Source organism: Myotis nattereri, assembly GCF_964212035.1.
Source record: "Myotis nattereri genome assembly, chromosome: 4".
In the NCBI taxonomy this organism is placed as follows: domain Eukaryota; kingdom Metazoa; phylum Chordata; class Mammalia; order Chiroptera; family Vespertilionidae; genus Myotis; species Myotis nattereri.
The window spans coordinates 33,576,911-33,598,839 of record NC_138079.1 but is presented as its reverse complement, the minus strand read 5'-3'; the positions used below and the strand labels follow the sequence as shown (position 1 = coordinate 33,598,839).

At 39.4% G+C, this 21,929-nt stretch overlaps 1 protein-coding gene across 1 annotated transcript in view; it reads left to right on the top strand.

The window, feature by feature from the left end:
- The window catches only part of SREK1IP1 (SREK1 interacting protein 1), a 42,150-nt gene extending 20,647 nt beyond the window's left edge, over positions 1 to 21,503 (top strand). The window contains exons 4-6 of the mRNA XM_081089112.1: positions 3,684 to 3,827; positions 16,676 to 16,748; positions 20,718 to 21,503. Coding sequence (XP_080945238.1) covers positions 3,684 to 3,827; positions 16,676 to 16,748; positions 20,718 to 20,907 — 407 coding nt within the window. The 3' untranslated portion in view covers positions 20,908 to 21,503. The remainder of the gene's footprint in view (positions 1 to 3,683; positions 3,828 to 16,675; positions 16,749 to 20,717) is intronic.
- Positions 21,504 to 21,929: the final 426 nt, after the last annotated feature.

Sequence of the window (21,929 nt, the reverse complement as noted above, 5' to 3'; positions counted from 1 at the left end):
TCCGACATCCCCTGAAGGGTCCCAGATTGCGAGAGGGCACAGGCCAGGCCAAGGGACCCCACTGGTGCACAATCGCCAGGCCAGGGAGGGACGTTGGAGGTTAGCCAGCTGGAGAAGGACCACAGGAGGGCTCCAGGGCATGTCTGGCCATCTCACTCAGTCCTGATTGGCCAGACCCTACCAGTCAAAGTGTCTGCCCCCTGGTGGTCAATGCATGTCATAGTGACTGGTCGACTGATTGTCTGCCCCCTGGTGGTCAGTACACGTCATAGTGAGCAGTTCAGTGGTCTTAGCATATCATTAGCATATTAGCTTTGATTGGTTGAACAGACAACCGGACAATCTGACACTTAGCATATTAGGCTTTTATTATATAGGATATCACAGGCCAGGCAGCTTATAAACAAATAAATGTATTGCTCACAGATCCAGAGGCTGCAAGTCCGAGATCAGGGTGCCAGCATGGTCTGGTGAAGGCCCTCTCCAAGTCACCAGCTTTTTGTTTTATCCTCACATAGGGGATGGGGCCAAGATCACTTTGGAGTCCCTTTTATAAGGAAGGCATTGATCCCCTTTATGAAGGTACCACCCAGTGAGGCAGAAACTGTTTTCCCAAGCTAAAAAAATTAACATTAAATATTGGACTGGTATCACATTACATTAAAAAACTTAATTCTATTTACATGTCATTATTAAAACTATGTAGAAAACTAAAAACTGCTTAGAAAATTTTAAAATAAAGGGGTGGGGAGAACAGATATTAGGTTGAATCTTGTTGAGATTCAGCTGTTTCACTCATAAAAATTGTTACTTCATATGATTCAACTAATAATAACCAAAAAACATTAGTGGAGCAATTTTAATATCAGACTTTTGAAGCAAGAGTAGTACTAGGGATAAAGAGAGATTCAAGAACAGTCAACCAAGAAGATAAATTAATAATGTTCTTAGATTTGCTTACTAATATAATCTCAAAATATGTGTAGCAAAAGCTTTCACAAGAAGAAATGAATAAATCTATGATAAAGGTACTTAAAAATTTAACTACTTTCAGAAGTTATTAGATAAAAATATAAGGTAGAGAAGATTTGAACGATAAAATATATAAATGTACAATATGGAAGAACACAAAAGAAATCTCAGCAAATACCAAAGAACTGATATCATACAGACTTCATCTACACTAATAAAAGAGAAAGATGCAAATTAACCATCACTCCATCACTCTGCCACTCCGCTACACCCACAAGGCACTCCCATCAGCCAATCAGGAGAGAGTATGCAAATCAACCCAACTAAGATGGCGTCGGCCACGGAGCTAGAGCGAACAGGAGGCTTGGGTTGCCCCTGGCAATGGAGGAAGCCAGGCTTCCCACCTGCCCTGCCTGGCCCTCAGCTCTGCTCAAGGCTACAAAGTTTCAATTATAGAAGATAAATAAATCCCAGATACCTGCTTCCAGCTGGCCGTGGCCTCCGCTAAAGGAGGGGCTCTGCTCAAGGCTACAAAGTTTCAATTATAGAAGATAAATCCCAGAAAAAAAAGGAGAGGCTGGGAGCTTGGGTCGCTGGGGGGCATGGTCAGCCTGAAAACGGCCCTCAGCCCCTCACCCAGGCTGGCCACACCCCCATGGGGTGAGGGTCCTCACTGGAGGGCTTGACCAGCCTGCAAACAGCCATCAGCCTCTCACCCAGGCTGGCCAGGCACCCCAGTGGGGACCCCCACCCTGAAGGGGGCATGGCCACCCTGAAAACAGCCCTCAACCCCTCACCCAGGTTGCCCAGGCACCCCAGCGGGACCCTCCCACCCTGAAGGGGCTGTGGCCAGCCTGCAAACAGCCATCAGCCCCTCATCCAGGCTGGCCAGGCACCCCAGTGGGGACCCCCACCCTGAAGGGGGTGTGGCCAGCTTGAAAATGGCCCTCAACCCCTCACCCAGGCTGGCCAGGCACCCCAGCGGGACCCCACCCTGATCCAGGACACCCTTCAGGGCAAACCAGCTGGCCCCCACCTGTGCACCAGGCCTCAATACTAATAAAAGGGTAATATGCTGATTAGACTGGGAGACCTTCCAGGAGGCCTTCTGGACGTTCTGGACAAAGCCATGGTGGCAGGGCCAAGGTAGAGGTGGTTAGAGGCCAATAGTGGAGGGCAGTTGTGGGTGATCAGGCCAGTGGGGGGTGCTGTTGGGGGTGATCAGGCTGGCGGTGGGGGGGGGGGGCAGTTGGGGATGAGCAGACCAGCAGGGAGGCCAGTTAGGGCAAGCAGGCCATCAGTGGGGGTCAGTTGGGGGTGATCAGGACTGCGGGGGGGGGGGTACAGTTTGGAGTGAGCAGGCCAGCAGGGGGGCAATTGGGGGTGAGCAGGACAGTGGGGAGGGAAGGTGGGGGCGAGCAGACTAGCGGGGGGGGGGACAGATGGGGGCAAGCAGACCAACAGGGGGTGCAGTTGGGGGCGACCACACTGGCACGGGGGTTAGTTGGGGGTGAGCAGGCTGGCGGGGGGGGGGAGCATTTGGGGGCGAGCAGGCCGGCAGCGGGGGGCAGTTGGGGCCAAGCAGGCCAGCAGGCAGAATGGTTAGGGGCAATCAGGCAGGCAGGTAGGTGAGCGGTTAGGAGCCAGCAGTCCCAGATTGCGAGAGGGATGTCCGACTGCTGGTTTAGGCCTGATCCCTTTAAACCGGCAGTAGGACATCCTTCAAGGGGTCCCAGATTGGAGAGGGTGCAGGCTGGGCTGAAGGACACCCTCTCCCCCCCTCACCTCCCCCCCAGAACAAATTTCGTGCACCGGACCACTAGTTAAATATAAAATCTTAATATGAGAGTATTTTCTTATAATCCTATATAATAAAAGCCTAATATGCTCACAGTCTGATTGTTGTTCGACCAGTCGCTATGACATGCACTGACCACCAGGGGGCAGACGTTCCAACCAGTAGTTTAGTTTGCTGCTGGGGTCCGGCTGATCAGGACTGGGCAAGAAGGGCCAGACACACCCAATCCCGCAGTCCCTCCCTGGCCAGCCAATCTCCCGTGGCCCCTCCCTGGCCTCTAAAATATTTCTTCTAATTAATTTCCTTTCAATATGCACGAATCCATGCACCAGGCCTCTAGTCTTCTATATATATAAAAGCCTAAGTGACTGTTATGGCAGAATGACTGGAACGGCCACTCGCTATGACGCTCACTGAGCAGGCAGGCAGGCGAGTGGTTAGGAGCAAGCAGACAAGCAGGTAAGCAGGTGAGCAGTTAGATGCAAGCAGTACCGTATTGCGAGAGGGATTTCCGACTGCCGGATGTTCGACTGCAGGGATTGGGCCTAAAGTGGCAGTTGGACATCCTCCGAGGGGTCCCGGATGGCGAGAGGGTTCAAGCCGGGCTGAGGGCCACACTCCCCCAACCCCCCTGCATGAACTTCGTGCATCGGGCCTCTAGTATTACATAAAATGGAAAACTATAGTAATTCAGTACCCAAAAATAATGCTTATTGAATTAGAAGCCCTGATGAAGAAAGGAAAAGTTCTTTTTCTTAGCATTACATTCAGGGAAAGCATACCACCACCCACTAGTAAACGTTAAAACTAAACATTATATTATTAAAATTGCAGCTTGTTGCTCACCAGGAGACAACCAACAATAATTATGTAACATATCATTTTGTCATTCATGTTTTTTCCTTTTACTTAGCTGGTCACCTGACTTTTGAATGCCGCAATTTCCTCCGAGTAGACCCCAAGAGGGACATAGTCTTGGATGTGAGCAGCACAAGCAGTGAAGAGAGTGATGAAGAGAATGAGGAACTGAATAAATTGCAGGCACTACAAGAAAAAAGTAAGTGATGCCTTTTTTCTCTTCATTCTTTACAAATGTTTGGAAATGTGTGTATTGTGTCATGCTTATCTATTGTTCTATTGCGTTTATCACTAAGATATCTTTCCTGTTTTATGTAAGAGATACTGCATAGGTAAGGAAATAGGCTTTGAATGTTGTAAATAATTCTCCCAAAATCAAACAGCTCATCAGTTGCAGAACCAGAAGGCAAGTCTGTTTTTGATTCTAGAACCCAGATTTTATTGTTATTGATGTTGTTCCATCACCCTAGCATGTGTCAGTGGGACAGAGTGTCTGATTTAAGACTTGGTTTCTGGCCCTATTGGGCCATTTTTTAGCACGTGACTTTCAGCAAGTCAGTTAACCGCTCTGAACCTCAGGTTCCTTGTGGAAAGCACAAAAGATTGGGTTATCAAATTGCGCTTTTTCAAATCAGTGATTTTAGCCAACATCAAGCTTTGCTAATGATGGAAGTATATAAATGACCCTGAGGCAGAGGCGAAGCAGCCAGAGCTCTGGGCTGGCCAAATCAGCTCCCAGGTATTTATTTCTACTTCAGAACCCACTCTAGCTGGGATTAACATAAGATGTTTTTAAGTACTTACACAAAAGGAAGTCATTTTATCATGAAACACCTGCATTTTTCAGGGAACCAGGCCCTCTAAATCCATAGGTTCCAGGATTATTAATCATAAGCAATCCTAGCAAAGCCAGTGCATCCTGCTATAAGCTGTCTGTAAATAAGGATTCTCTTGCCAACAGCTTGAGCATGGACTTCTAGCTTTCAGACTGTGAGAAAATAAGTTTCTGTTATTTAAGTCACTCCCTTCTTCCTAAAAGGGTTCTCTTGCTAGCGAGTACCATTCATTTGTTCCCAGAAGGTCTGTAATTAGCATGTGTGTAAAGAAATTTCTTTCCTGGAGGCATCCTCTTCTTCCCCCTCAAAGAGAAGAGAGATTACAGACCTACTGTTTAAGCATTTCTCTCCCATCTATAAAATGGCCTCTCCTTGCAGTGAGGTTTTTAGAAATAAAATGTATGTGAAAATGCTTTGTGAACTACATTAGCAAAATACAATTTATTTGACTATGGATTTAGGCATGGGATAAGAGAAATACAAAAAGTGAAGCTCGTTTTAGATCACCAGATAACAATAAACACTTTAAAATTTTTTCAGCTTTCCATATTATAGCCAATGAAAGTAACTGAAGAGATCAAATGCGCCGGGGTAGTGGAGCAAGTGAGAAGGCAAAGAGGGCAAATGAGAGGGACATTACATAGGAGTACGTACAGCTGCAGGGTAAAGACAGCCCTTGAATGCACACGCTTACATTTGTTCCCTACTGTAGCATCACTGAAATGACAGTAAAAGAATTTTTTTAAAAGACATAAATCGACAAGGGCAAAGAAAATGGGATAGGAAGCAGTAGTAACAAAATTTTGCTGAAAAGCAGGTGTATTAGTGTTGACAGACTGTATACTTGAGAAAGAAATGTCCTTAACAGTGTGGAAAGCTGAAAAGTAACCTGACACACACTCCAAATCCCTCCAAAGACTTGCTAATGAGGTACCTTTGTAACTGAGGAATTATATAAGGCTAAAAGCAGGGCTGGTAAAAAGCCGAAGCAGTTAGATACTCAGTTCCCTTCCCTGCTCTGTGAAGCTGGATGGCTTGCTTTCCTCCATCACCTCACAGACTATTCTAGGGCCATTTTCTAGACAGCGTAAGACAAAGGGTCCTTAAACAGGGGTAGCCCAACCACAGAGGGAAACATAAGCTAAGCATAGGTACTGAGTGGTGAGAACCTTTCAGCCATCTTCACCTGTTTGGTTCCCAGATATACTAGTATATCACCTAAGTGTAGGATTTGAAGATTCTTCCCTGGGAACTCTGCCTACTCTAAGGGGAAAGTAATAAAGATACTGACATCTAGGATTCTTCAAGGACGTGGCCCGAGCCAGATTCCCAGGAAATCCAGGTTTCCAAGCTTTGCTTGCTGAAAGCTTCCACTCAGCTTTTTAGACAACCAAGGAGCACTACATTTCTGAGGAAAGACTCCAGCATAAAATAAAAATACCAAATCCAACAAACAAAAACATCAACTTGAAGAATCCAGTCTGTGAAGGGATAAGAAAACCTAAGAGAAATAATTAATATCCAGTTTCATGGACAAAAACAACAAAAGAACTTTTAGAAATTAAAAAAGAAGCAGGCATAAAATGTGATAAAGCAGAAAGATAAAGATGATGTAATCTTAGAAAGAGCAAAATGAGAAAAAAAATAAGACAACTGAAGGATATGTCTAGGAAATACTTTATTCAATGAGTCCCAGAAAGAGAAAACAAAAAATATTTCTAAGAACTGAAGGACATTAGTTTTCAGATGAAAAGATTCAATAAGTACCAAACACAGTATTAAAAATAGACCCATACAGAGGCACACCATTGTGAAACTTATACCATAGGAAACAAGGAGAATATAACTCAAACTTTTTGGAGCCAGGGCCAAAACAGGTCATAGGTAAAGGATCAGGAGTCAGAATAGCTTTGTACTTCTCTAAAGCAATACTTGTAAGCTGTTATCTGTCAAAATAAGGGGGTAGACCCCCAAAAAGGAAGACATGGAACAAGGGAAACAGAAGAGAGAAGAAGGGAATGCCTGGGATGTTGGAACAGGGAGATCCCAGACACAGAGCAGCCAAATCACCTTGGAGCGGAACAGAAGTTTCTAGGAGAGAAAGCTTAAGCTTGTCCATTCCACAAGGGCAGTTTCTACCCCATCCATCTACACCAAGCATGTCAAACTTGCAGCCCTCGGACCCCATGCCTAGTTTATTTGGCCCGTGTTAGCCTTCAAGTTTGACATGCTTGATCTTCACTGCCCTATTTTTTAAAAAAATAAATGCATAAAATTTTAGAATTAAGAAGGATCTTAGAGAACACATAGTTTAAACACCTAGTTTTAAAGAAAAATAAATTAAGAACAAGTAACTTCGCCAAATCACTAACTGGTCACAGTAAAGCCAGAATCATGGTCCAGGTTTCCTGACACTCTTTTCATTCTAACATGCTGCTCTCCAAACTTAATGATCATCTAGGCCAGGGGTCCTCAAACTTTTTAAACAGGGGCCAGTTCACTGTCCCTCAGACCGTTGGAGGGCCGGACTATAGTTTAAAAAAAAAACTATGAAGAAATTCCTATGCACACTGCACATATCTTATTTTGAAGTAAAAAAACAAAACGGGAACAAATACAATATTTGTATTTGCATGTTGCTTGCGGGCCGTAGTTTGAGGACCCCTGATCTAGGCTCTTGCTTCTTGACCATTTTTTCCCTCATCACATCAGTCTGGAAGGATAAAGAACATAAATAGTGGGGTGGTTTATTCTAGAGGTGATTGTTTAATCAGTAGGCCTGGGACAAATCCACCCTCGGAGGAAGGGGAAGAGATTAACATACTACCTCCAGGATAAGAAGTAGTCGGTAAACTTTCCTTTTTACAATCAGCTTTCCTCCAACCTCACATTGAGAATGATGGACTCCATCTAGTTTTTTTTTTTATACTTCTAAGATGTTTGCCCATGGTTGGTTAAAGGCTCAGAACTTGTTTCCAAGTGTCGTGACTTCCGCTCAGAACAGTGCTCATTTCAGTATATCATGCAGATTCCAATAATAAAGTATTATAAAAAGGATCCATATTTATTTCATGGTCACCTATTACTACCCAGTGACCCAACCCTACCCAAATAAACAATAGGTTGGTTCCTGAGTACACGGAGGAAGAGGGTGTACAGGTCATGGTGCTTAGTTCCATTGATAACTTTCTGATATGGCTCAGATCTCTAAAGGGGTGAGGATGAAACACTGACTTGTTGAGTGTGAGTGCTCATCCCACATCACCCTTCCTTTGGTCCTTGGAGGTAGAGAGCTCTTGTACCAATTATCTTGAATATGGTAAGGTTTTTGTGTGTTTGTTTGTTTTAATAACAATAAAAATAGTGAACCAGGAGAAAGCAAAGAATTCTTAGTGTACTTAGTTGTTCTGCTTTTATGAAATAGTCATGAAAGGGAATAGAGAGAGAAATGTCAGCTAAAAAACAGACTCAGAACTTATTTTTATGTAAGTTCTGTTTTCTATTTTGCCTCTATAGATATATACTAGAGGCCTGATGCACGAAATTTGTGCCAGGGGCTTGGCCCTCGCAGCTGCAGTGGCTGCCTTGGCCCTCGCAGCCCCGGCTTCGTCCGGAATGTCGTCTGGCTGTCCAGTCTAATTAGCATATTAAACTTTTATTATTGTAGATATTTGCTTCTATTATAGTGCATATTTTCCAATGCATTTAATATCTTAATATCTTTCATTTAAAACAAATATAATTTAAATGACAAATATAATTTTTGATGCAATTAAAGAATGTGAGAGGAGGACTTAGCATGGACAGGAACAAGCATTGTTACCTATTATACAATAACAACCTGGGACCTGTGCCCCCATAGAAAATTATATTACTGGTGTTATGAACAGGGAAAGCTCAACCAATATATAGCAAGGATCAAAGTGTGAGCATGCTTGTTGTCTAGTAGCACTACAGTTCTTCAGGAAGCTTGTGAAAACTTTACAGTGTGTTTTGAACTTCCTGAAGAAACTTTGGAATTGTATATAGTAGAAATATCTAAAAACCTATTTATGTTACAGTATATATAAAGTCAAGGTAAAAGAATTTCAGTATTTACAAAGGATCCAAGAAATTCAAGTGTATGGATTTTCCATACTCTGTTTAATCTAGTGTTATTTAATATTAATCAGCAGTTTGCCTGGTATTAGGAAATAGTTCTCTCATATTTCATCCCTTAATATTTTTTATATTCTTTTGTTTAGTACAGAAAAGTAATGTATTTTAACAAATTTTGGTTTTGGGGCCTTTTTTGGTTTGGTTTGTTTGTTTAAGAGAGTTTTATGTTAAATTTATACTTGATTTTATTTAAAGATGGTTGACACTGAAAACTACATAAGTATTTGCATTTTGCCATAATTGTCTCTCTCCTTTTCCTGCTGAAATCAGATTCAGATGAATGACTTACAACAGTGGCTTCAAGCTTTGTAAAGATAGGGCTTAAATGAATTCACACAATAATTGGAGTAAAGCCTATATTTGGTTCAGCTCTAAAAGATATTTGTTAAGTAGTTGGAAGATACAAGAGGGAATGAGAAATTTAGATTAATGGGTCTAGGTTTGGAACTGCCTACTCAGGTATTTAAAAGTAGCTGGTGATGGATATACAAACAAAGATCTAGTCGCTGAGCCAGCTTGTACTTCTAGGATGGATCTTGCATTCTATCCCAAATATATGTGTAAGCACTGGATCCTAACCTCCGACTCCTGTATGTTACATAAGAGAACCCCACTGTTGTTGATCATTACAAAATTTAAGTGGTAAAGTACACAGGATCTTCTTGCCTTCTATTTTGTATTCCAAAGGTTGGTTGATAATTTTCTAAGAAATTATTATTATGCAAAACCTTAAATTTTTCCCCCTGCTACGCTTGTGTACATTTCGACATTCTGTCTCAGAAAGAACCTCAATAAATAGACGTGGAATAGTTTTAAGAGTGGTAGTACAGAAACACTGAATTCTCTAAAATAAACTTTTGTCTTCAGTGCTTGGATTCTCATATCGTACTGTCAGTACTGGTTGTTCCTAAGGGTAAATGGCTCTGTATAAGTACTTATTGAATTCTAGGATTGTTTTGTTTCTATTAGAACTAATTTCTCTATATAATCTAGTCAGTGGGCTAGTTATCCATCATTCCTAAGTGGATGAGGTAATTATTCCCATACCAATTGTTTTATTTGCTTAGTTACTCAACCTTTTTTTTTGGGGGGGGGGGGAGTGTTGGGGCATTTTTACAATTAATCATTCCGAACTTATTGTAACTACAAAAAAAAAAGACAGCTATTCAAGAAACAGCTAAAGTGACTATTAAATGTCAGATCAAGCAGATTTCAAAAAAAGAATATTACTATGGATAAAGATAGTTTTTTTCCCTAATGATAAAAGGCTTAGTTAATCAAGAAAACATAAAAATACTGTTTATGCACCTAATAACAAAATTTAAAATATATGAAGCAAACCACTGATAGAATTCCCAGGGAAAATTTTTGTGGGTACACAAATCCACAATTATAGTTGGAGATTTCAACACACCTTTCTCAATAATTGATGGAACAAGTAGACATTAAATCAGAAAATATATAGAAGACAAATAACACTGTCAACCAGCTTGACCTGTTTAACCTTACCAAACAACAGCAGAATGTCCTTTTCTTTAAGTGCATGCAGAACATCTACCCAGGTGGACCTTTTTCTGTGCTATAAATCAAGTATCAATAATTTTAGACAATTCAAGTTATGCAAAGCATATTCTCTAACCACAAGAAAATTAAATTAGAAATCAGTAACAGATAGCTTCCTGGAAATTTTCCAAATATTTGTAATTTAATATGCTTCTAAGTAACCCACAGGTCAAAGCAAAAAAGCAAAAGGAAATCCTCTATAATAAAAGCCTAGGTGGCATATGCCCTCATGTGACACCCTTGCACGATGTTGCCACAAGATGGCTGCCACAAAATGGCCACATGCACAGTGGAGGCAGGGTCCAGCAGCCACTCCACGTGGTGAGGGCTGGGGGTCCCGCGGCTCTGCACTGCGCCGAGGAGGCTGGTCCCATAGTCTCTGCCACCTCGCGCGGAGGTGGCGGGTCCCAGTAGAGGAGGCGGGTCACGGCAAGGGAGGGCAGTTGTGGGCCATCAGGCTGGCAGGGGAGGGCAGCTGGGGGCATTCGGGTCGGCAGGGGAGGGCTGTTGGGGGCAATCAGTTCCTGGCAGGGGAAGGCAGTTGGGGGCCATCAGGTCAGCAGGGGGGGGTGCAATTGGGAGCAATCAGGCCAGCAGGGGAGCAGTTAGTCATCAATCAGGCCGGCAGGGGAGCGGTTAGAGGGCGATCAGGCCAGCAGGCAGAAGCGGTTAAGGGTAATCAGGCAGGCAGGCAGGTGAGCAGTTAGGAGCCAGCAGTCCCGGATTGTGAGAGGGATGTCCAACTGCCAACCCCTGAGAGGTTTCCTGAGGGGTCCCAGATTGGAGAGGGTGCAGGCTGGGTTGAGGGATATCCCCCCCCCCCCCACATGCACGAATTTCATGCACCGGACCTCTAGTTAGAAAATATTTTGAAATTAATGAAAATATAAATACAATATACAATTTATGGGATGCCCCTAAAGCTGTATTTAGAGGCACATTTTAGCACTAATTGCCTGTGATAGCAAAGAAGAAAAGCCCTCAAAGTTATGACTTTCAGCTTCTACTGTAATGCACAAGAAAAGAAGAGTCAATGGAACCCAGAAACAGGCAGAGGAAATGGAATAAGAGAGATAATATAAGGAAATGGAACGTAGAAAAACAGTAGAGAAAATCAGTGAATTAAAAAGCTGGTTCTTTGAGAAGATTTGTAAAATTGAAAAATTATTATCCAAACAGATCAGATTAAAAAAAGTCATATGCCCTACTGGCGTGACTCAGTGGTTAAGTGTCAACCTATGAACCAGGAGGTCACAGTTTGATTCCTGGTCAGGGCACATGGCAGCATTGCAGGCTGGGTCCCCAATGGGGGACGTGCAGGAGGCAGCCAATCAAAGATTCCCTTTTATCATTGATGTTTCTATCTCTCCCTCTCTCTTCCTCTCTGAAATCAATAAAAATATATTTTTAAAAAGTCATAAATTACGAATATCAGTAATTAAAGGAATGACAATACTACAGATTATACAGATACTGAGGGAGTTTTAATAAGTAAATTCAACAACTTAGGTAAAACGGACATGTGAAAGATACAAAGCACCAAAACTTTCAAAAGAAAAGAAACTGAGCGGCTGCATTTATTCAAGTAGTTAAATGTTCAGTGTTAGGACTTTCAGCAAAGAAATCCCAGCTGCTTTCATGAATTTACCAAACATTTAAAGGAAAAATAATACAATTTTTACGTCAAATATTTTAAAAATTAAAGAGAAGGGAATACTTTCTAACTCAGTTTTTAAGACAAGCATTACCCTGATAGCAAACCCAGATAAAGGCACTACAAGAAAAGTAGGCTCTCATAAATATAGACACACAGAATTTTAAGCAATTAAAAGAATTTTAACAAATTGAATTCAACAATATGTAAAAATAATGTTACGACCAAGTATAGTGTATCCCAGGAATATGAGATTTAGTCACATAAAAATCAGTCAATGTAATTTGCCATTTTTAACAGATGGAAAAAAGAACAATTACATGATAATTACAATATTTTCAGAAATTATTTGAGGAAGTCCATTGTACATTTCTGATAAAAATAATTCTTAGCAAACTAGGGAATTTCATCATCCTAATAAAGAATGTCTTTTAAAAACACTGAAAGATTATATCATACTTAATGATAAAAGACTGAATGTTTCCATAATGTAAGGAACAAACCAAAGATATCACTCCTACCACTTCTATTCAACATTGTAGTGGAAATTCTAGCCATGCAATAAGGAGATACATACATGAATTTTACTTGCTGATATTTTCTTAAGAATGTTTGCATTTATATTCATGGGGTATGTTGGTCTGTAGTTTTCTTATTATATGCTATTTTAGTCTGATTATGGTATCAGAGGGACGTGCAGGAGGCAGCCAATTTTGGTAAATTCATGAAAGCAGCTGGGATTTCTTTGCTGAAAGTCCTAACACTGAACATTTAACTACTTGAATAAATGCAGCCGCTCAGTTTCTTTTCTTTGAAAGTTTTGGTGCTTTGTATCTTTCACATGTCCGTTTTACCTAAGTTGTTGAATTGACTTATTAAAACTCCCTCAGAACATTTGTTTCTTAAAATAGTAAGAAGAGTTTTCTTCTCTTTTATATTTTGGATAAGATTGTGTAAAATTGGTGTTATTTCTTTTTTAAATGTTTGGTAGACTTCTTTAGTGAAGTTATCTAAGCCTGGAGATTTCCTTTTTGGGAGTTTTTTGTTACAATTTCAAGTTCCTTAATAGTTAAAGGGTTATTGAAATGACCTACTTCATCTTAGACTAGTGGCAATTTGTGTCTTTTTTAAAAGGAGTTTATTTTGTCTAAGTTGTTAAATTTATGTTTATAGAGTTGTTAACAGTATTCACTTATGCTTTTGGTTTCTGTAGTGTCTAGTGATGTCCCCTGTTTTATTCCTGATATTGGTAATTTGTGTCTGCTCATTTTTTCTTGTTTTTAATTCCTGTTCTTTATTATTTTCTTCTACTGGCTTTGGGTTTATTTAGTTTTTCCCCCTAGGTTTTTGAGATGGAAACTTAGAATATCAATTTGAGACTTTTCTCCTTTTCTTTTGTAAGCATTTAGTGGTATAACTTTCCCTCTCAGCACTGGATTGCACAAATTTTGATATATTATATTTCAGTTTAATTTGGTTCAATGTATTTTCTTAATTTTCTTGAGATTTTCTCTTTGCCCAATGGATTATGTATGTTCTTTTGTTTCCAAGTATTTGGAGATTTTCCTGTTATCTTTGTTACTGATTTCTCATTTGAATCCACTGTGCAAGACATATTCTGTGTGATTTCAGTTCCTTTAAGTTTGGTGAGGTTTGCTTTGTGGCCCCGGATGTATTCTGTCTTGGTCTATTTTCTGTAGGCACTTGGAAAAAAATGTGTATTTTACTCTTGCCAGGTGGAATGTTTTTTGAAGGTGATTTAGATTCTGTTAATGGATGGTGGTGTTGAGTTCTTCTCTATCTTTGACTTTTTGTAGAGTTCCTATCAATTGTTGAGACAGGGGTGTTGAAGCCTCTAACTACCAATGTGGATTTCTCTGTTTCTCCTTTCACATCTATCAGATTTGCTTCATGTATTTTTCAACTCTGTTGTTTGGCCCGTACACATTTAGAATTGCTTATAGGTGAGTTGAAACTTTTATCATTATGTAATGTCTCTCTCTCACAGTGGTGATTTTCTTTGCTCTGAAGTCAATTTTTATCTGATATTAATATAACCACTTTAGCTTTCCTTTGGGAATGTTTGTGTGGCATATACATTTCTATTCTTTCACTTTCAATGTACTTATGTTATCTATACTAATAAAAGGGTAATATGCTAATTGGACCAGACGTCCTTCCAGACAAAGCTGCAACAGCTGCTGCTGCGAGGGCCGGGTTGAGGCTCAAGCAACCTCAGCAGCTGGCAGTGGCAACAGCAGCAGCGTCATGGGGGTGTCACCTTTCCCTGATCGGTCCAGTTGCCTCCCACAGAGGGAGGTCAGAGGCAGCAGCAGTGAGAGGGTGATGGGGGTGGTGCCTTCCCCTGATCGGCTGGTTGAAGGGGCAGGCAGGGCTGAGGGACCCACCCTCCCAGTACACAAATTTTCGTGCACCGGGCCTCTAGTTATATATAAAAGACTAATATGCTAAGTGTCCATCCAGGTAATGATATCACCTAGCAACACCCGGCTTCCTCTCCCTAGTGACGACTAGCCTCCTTGCATTTTCTTCAGCCCAGGAACACAACTTGCTTTATAGCCAGGTGCAAACATTTCACACTGTAACCAAATATCTGTGAAGCGTTTTCACGTGCCTCATCTCATTTGATCCTCATAGAAGTCCTGGAGTAGGTAGATAGGAGACTCGGTGGAATCCTATTTTCTTTTCATTAGCCAGAAAATGGAGATTTAGAAAGTTTAGAAACTTGACCTGACTGAAAAGAAGTAAGAAATGGTGGACCTTGAAAATGACTTCAGGTTTTCTAACGGCACAGAATTTTGTCAAACACAAACACTGCTGCAGTTAAATATTTTACCCTTTGTTCTCCCTGCGTAATCTATAATAATAATCTTTGTGTTGATATTTACTGCTACATTGCTGAAAATTACCTGAAAGAGAAGTTGGGGTGCTTCACTGGGCTGAAGAAAGTTTAGCTACATCAGAAAGCAGGTCTAATTAAGCCAGTTTATTCTATATCTATAAAGGGCTAAGGTGACTCGTGCATGCTCAGTACATATAAAGCTCTCGCTGGCGCCAGTCGCATGCATGTGTTTCCATCTGTGATTGTCGATCATGAATTTGGTTGACACTTCTATTATAGAGAAAGGGCGAATAGCGATATTAAAATATTTCTTCTAATTAATTTACTTTCAATGTGCACGAATTTCATGCACCAGGCCACTAGTGTTATTATAATTGTAGGTGAAAATCTTATAGATGTTATGCATATGGGTCATATTTTTCAATCAACTCTGTCAATTTCTTTTAATTGGTATCCTTTTTAAAAGTTAATGTAATTATTTATATGTTAAGAATAATTGTCATTTTATTATTTCTTCTCCCTGTTTTGTATTTTTTGTTTTATTTTCCCTGCCTTCCTGAGGGTTACCTGAACATTTTTTTAGAATTATCTGTAATTCTCTACATAATTCTATATATTATATAATTCTATATAATTATAATTATCTATAATTCTAAAAAAATTTGATTTGATTTATCTAGTGTCACTTGAACACTTACAGAATTCCATGTTGATTCATCTAGTGTCCTTGAATATATCATGGTGTTTTTAAATTTTTCTGTGGTATTTTGTATAGTATTTTTAGTGGTTACTCCAGGTATTGGATATACATAATTTATCAGTCTACTTGTATTGTCACTTTACCAGTTTAAGTAAAATGTGGAAACCTTACTTTCCTTTCTTTCCCTATATCCTCTCCTAACAGTATGTATTCTCTCCTTCTAGAACACCAATGGCATAAATATTAAGTCTATTGTTATTGTCCCATGATCCTAGGATCCCACAATCCCAATTTTGTTTGTAAAAGAAAATTTTAATACTATACTTGATTGTATCATTTTGTTTTTTAAGGCCTGGAATGGTGCCCATCAAAAATTGATTTGCTATAGGAATTAACATTAAAATACTTTTACTCAATATACTTAATAGTATTTGAAATTTTTATTAAAAGCATATAATAAAAATAATGCATTATGATAAGCAAAATAAGTCAGAGAGAGAAATACAAATACAGTATAATCTCACTTGTATGTGTGATATAAAGAAAAAAAGCTAAAGTCATAGATACAGAGAACAGATTGATGATTGCCAGAGGCAGGGCTGGGGGTGGGGGCAAAATAGGTGAAGGAGGTCAAAAGGTACCAATTTCCAGTTATAGAATAAGTAAATCATGGGGATGTAATTTACAGCACAGTGACTCTAGTTTATTACTGTATGGTACATTTGAGAATTGGTAAGGGATTAGATCTTAAATGTTTTCATCAAAAGAAAAACAATATTTTTGTAATTATATATGGTGACAGATGTAAGCTACATTTATTGTGGTGATTGATTTGCAATATATTAAATTATTGAATCAGTATGTTGTACACCTGAAGGTAATATAGTGTTATGTCAATTATACTTCAATTTAAAAAATTTAAGAAAGGGGAAATTGTTACAAGAAAAGTGCAATATCCTAACGAGTGAAATCATCAACCAACAACCAAAATTTAAAAATGTAGAGCGTCGGCCTGCGGACTGAAAGGTCCCAGGTTCGATTCCGGTCAAGGGCATGTACCTGGGTTGTGGGCATATCCCCAGTAGGAGATGTGCAGGAGGCAGCTGATCGATGATTCTCTCTCATCGATGTTTCTAACTCTCTATCTCTCTCCCTTCCTCTCTGTAAAAAATCAATAAAATATATTTTTTAAAAAAACAAACTCTTATAAAAATGTGTACATACTATATTATTTGGACCCATAGTGACCTGATTCTTTCCCCTCAACACACAGGAATAAATGAAGAAGAGGAGAAGAAAAAAGCAAAAAGCAAAGAGAAAATCAAGTTGAAAAAAAAAAGGAAAAGGTATTTTTTAACATCATTTTTTTAAAGTAGGACTGTGAATCCAGGATGGATTACAATTTTTTTTCCTGTATAGTCCAGTTTATTTAACATTTTTTTCTTAGTAGAAGTTAGATACTCAATTGTCTTAGTGAAATATTAAAAGTCATTCATTTCAGGAATCAAAAATAACGTCAGCATTTAGCCACCTTAAATATTCTTCTTGGAGCAAATCAAGATATAAATAAGGAACACCCCTCCCCTTCTTTTATATATTATAGAATTTTGAGTTTTAGAACATCAGCTAATCTTTTAAAGGAATATAAGTCTAACTTCTTCACATATATATTTTCTCCTCATTTGTATGAGGTGGGAGCTTAAATATTTGTATTTTCAAAATATCATTGCCATGCCTAGATATTAATTTATTAATAGGATTTATATACTCACTTGTCATGCTAAAAATTCCTTCAAGTCTTTCAAAACCTTCATCAGCCACCTATGAATTTTTATAGCAATTTTTTTAACAATTAACTGGTTAAAGAAATAGATTAAAAGAATTAAGTGGCAACTTTTTCCATGGTTAATGAGTACAGTTTCATTTATACTAGAACAAAGATATGCATACAGACATTTTTTAAAGCACTCGGCAATAATAATTTGGCTTTGACAGCAGATTCTGCAAATCAGGTGTTGTCATTTTGTAGTTTTTATAGAGCATTTAATATATACATTTTAACACCTCAGCTATTTTATAAATTGGAATAATTATTAGGATTTAAAATAATATTTAATATAAAAACTAATAGAAAGATAGACCTCAAGTGTATTGTGTAGTCTGACTAGTATATTGTTGAATTATTGCATTGCCACAGCAATGTGGTTTGCTTATAGGGAAAGTTAGATTATTTTCTTCCAAATCTAATAAACTTGTTTTATTGTAACAGATTATTTATTCAGGCTTTTCTATCTTGGGCCTCACAAACCTCAGACAGAGCTGAAATCATATGAACTTTTCTAGGCACCCTTAGCAGAGATAATGCCACCTAATAGAGTTGCTGTACCAAGAAGGGGGACATCTGTAATAGTGTCAACAATAAAATAAAATAAAATAATAAAATAAATAAAATAAAATAAAATAATAAAATGAGATTCCAGAACAAAAAAGACAAAAACTGTGCAGGTGGAGAAGAAGCTCTCAGCAGAATCCAAAGGCCAAGCAGGCTCTTTAAAACAGGAAGCAGGGAAGAGTTGAGAATGATAGAGTTGAAGAGGAAATAAGAGAATGCAGGTAAATAAGCTCAGGAAATGGCCAGAAGTCTTAAGTAAGTAGACAAGGAGGAGAAAGGAATACAACCTCACAGAACCAGGGGAGCTTCTGGTCCCTAATCAAGGCAGGCAGTCAGGGAGTTCGCACAAGTCAATCTGCAGAGACAGCCTGTAGTCTCATGTCTTTACTTTTCTCCTCTTTGAATCTCTGGAGTTTTTTTTAGTTTGGGTTTTAGCTTCTAATGTCTAGATCCCTGAACTGTCTCTTGAGATGCCTATTTTAAATTGATGCAGTTCCTGTATAGTCATACATATTTGGGGTTTGGGTAAGGGTAGGTTGTTGCACACTTCATAGAAGGTCTTAAGAGATGGCTTCTCCACTTTTTGTTTTCTTTTTATTTTTTAATATTAGAGGAAGGACTTCTATAGTTTTTTTCCCCAATTTAGTATTACAGTAATATAAGAAAAATAAAGTATAATAATAAATCATTATAATTAATTTATATAGAATATTCATTTAAAAGCATCTTTTCTGTAACTAGTGAAAATTATTTTTAAATAAAAATATGTATCTGTTATCACTCTGCATCTAGAGAAATCAAGTACTTTAACTTGAAAAAAATCAAAAGAATTAGCACTGAAGGGATTGAGCAAAAAGAAAAAGAAAGAACTCATGAACATGGACAACAGTGCAGTGACTGCTAGGGGGATGTGAGTGGGTGGAAGTGGAGGAGGGTATATGGGGGATAAAGGGTAATGGAAAAAAATAAAATAAAGGGAGAAAAAAGAGAAAGAACAAAAGTGCTTTTATTTTGCTAATTTTGAGCTTTTATCCATTTATACTGAGTTATGTAATTATAACCCTTTTTATATAATCGCATTCCTTTGTGGCTCTTTTAAAAGAATATGCCAGCAATTTTCAACTGGAGTGCCACAGTATTTTTAAAACATGCAACACCTGACTATATAATCAGAGGCACTGACCTTTTTTTCCTTAGATTGTCAATTAAAAAAATGACAACAGTCAACACAACAACAGCCATCCGGTGTGAATGAATCAAAATTATACCTTTTTTTTTTTTTTGTCAGATCAGCAAAAGTAATATATATTTTTGGTGTGCTGCAGAATTTTACTAATTAGTATTTTTACCATGAGATGAAAAAGGTTGAAGATTGATGGAATATGCTAACAAGTTATTGCAATACAAGTGAGTTATCCTACATAATAAAAGCCTAATATGCAAATTGTCCCCTCGACCGGGAGTTTGACCACTTGCTATGACATGTGCTGACTACCAGGGGGCGGTGTGGAATATGGTGGGCATCAGCAATGCAGCACTGGCAGCGGCCAGCAGTGGAGGCGCTGCCAGCCCCAATGGGCCCCAACGAGAGCAGGACTGTGGCGGGATGGTGGAGCAGGTGAGTGGGCAGTGCCAGGCCAAAGCAGGTGCGAGCAGGGCCCAATTGCCCCGCCATTCACCCCGCAGACGGCGACCAGTGGCAGCAGTAGGGGTGGGGGTCAGGGCCGCCGCCCAGCTCCCAGGCATTGAGGGAGCCAGGCGGGGGCCCGATCACCTCACCAATTGCCCCGCAGGCAGCAGCCAGAGGCAGTGGCGGGGGTCCAATGACTCAGGCAGAGGGGGGATGCATGGGAGTGTGGGGGCCCAGGTGCTGCCCACAGCCCAGAGGTCAGCTGGGACCTGCCCTTCCACACCAGACGCTTGCGCTTCTATCACTGGCCAGGCCTAGGGATCGCAGCTGTGCACAAGTTTTGTGCACTGAGCTTCTAGTGTATATAATAAGGCTTGGTAAACGCAACTTTGCCTTATAAGATTTTGAAGGGTACGATAGGATGAAAACTGAAAATCAGAAAAATAGTTTTCATCCTCACCAAATTTATAATTTTTATAACTGTATAAAACTGTAACTCTGTAACTATATAAAACTATATATAACTACTAAAGGTCTGGTGCACAAATTCATGCACCAGTGGGGTCCCTTGGCCTGGCCTGCGAGATCGGGCCAAAACCGGCTCTCTGACATCCCCCAAGGAGTCCCAGATTGCAAGAAGGCACAAGCCAGGCCGAGGGACCCCACTAGTAAAACACATCTGGGCCAGGGAGGGATGCAGGAGGTTGGCCAGCCAGGGAGTGACCATGGAGGGCTCCAGGGCATGTCCAGCCCATCTCGCTCAGTCCCGATCAGCCAGACCCCAGCAGCAAGCTAACCTACCAGTCAGAGCATCTGCCCCTTCGTGGTCAGAGAACATCATAGCGACTAGTCGACCGGTCAACTGTCTGCCCCCTGGTGGTCCGCGCACATCATAGCGACTGGTCGACCAGTTGACTGTGTGCCCCCTGATGGTCAGGGCATGTCATAGCGAGTGGTTGAGCGACCTTAGCATATCATTAGCATATTACACTTTGGTTGAACGGCCAGGCGACCAGACACTTAGCATATTAGGCTCTTATTATATAGGATATGAAACTTATATAACTGGAGTTGAGCAGAATAGAGATATTTGTTTTGTCAGTTTCATTGACAAAATAGTAAAATTTCCAAATTCAGCATTTTAAGAGAATCCAAATATATACAGCACATTTTGAGTTCATTGTTTATACTCCCTCCTTGCTCCAAGAAGGATTTAAGGCAAATAAAATCCCATTTAAATTTACCTATCAGCTATAAATGCAGTTATCCGTCAGTATACATTATTGCCCATAGGTCTTATTCATCCAGTTCCGCTGAAGAGGACACCTCAAAACCAAAGAAACAAAAATATCAGAAGAAAGAAAAGAAAAAAGAAAAAAAGAATAAGTCAAAAAAGGGGAAACATCACAAAAAGGAAAAAAAGAAGAGAAAAAAGGAAAAGCATTCTTCCACCCCTACTATTTCTGAAATCTCCAAAAAATAACAGACTGTGGCTTTAAGCCACTAACTTTAAAATTTTGGTTTTGAAAATCATTTCACCTTCCTTGGAATTTGCTATATAATTATGCTTTGCAATAAATCACGGGCTTGTTCATATGGACATATTTTCCACATATGAGACCATTAACCTCTGGCAATATATTTTTAATGTACTATGATTATAAAGTATGAATCAGTCTTATTACTTGATAGGTGTGCCCCAATATGGATATCTGTACATACAAACACATCATTTTTGGTATCCGTGTCTCTGTATGTTTGACTAGTATTTTTACTTCATAAGTTGATTGTACTATGGTCAACACAGGTAATCTACCTGGCAGTTAATGAGTATTGCCGAATCAAGTGTCTACCTTCCAGTGATACAGTGAGATAGGGGATAATGCTTTGCTCTTGACACTGATGAATTTAATAGCTTTTTATATCCTATGATAATGTATGAAGATAGTAATATTCTTCACTGTTGTTTTTTAATCTCTGGTTTTTTTGGATGTCATAGAAGATGAAGCTGATTTATTGGTCGTGACTAGAACTTTTTAAATGAATGGAAGAGGATAATGAAAATATTTATAACAAAGTTTCATTGTGTTATGACATGCAGCATTTCTAGTACGTGCCTCCTTATTTTTATAACTATTAAAATATTTCTTCCTGTTTAAAAACACAAGCCTAGTTCAGCCTATTAGTCTCATAGAGATAATGTTGTGTTGGGCAGTATTTTTAGAATAGACTCCTGGTTTGTTTTACAAATGTGCCATATTGGCATCTCTCAGAGTGATACCTCAAGAACAGAACTCTTTAGGAGATGACAGCGAAATCTTCATTAGAACTGATTTTTATTGTATTCTGTATGTAAATTTTATGAAACTTGTTTCTATGGGTAATGTGGAAAATTTTTATAAATGTGAACATATATATTTATTTGTCTGAAATAATTTGTAGTTTTGAAGCAGGTTTCACACCGAATTAATGCTTTCATAAATGACCCGTTTGGGGTGTTTCTTT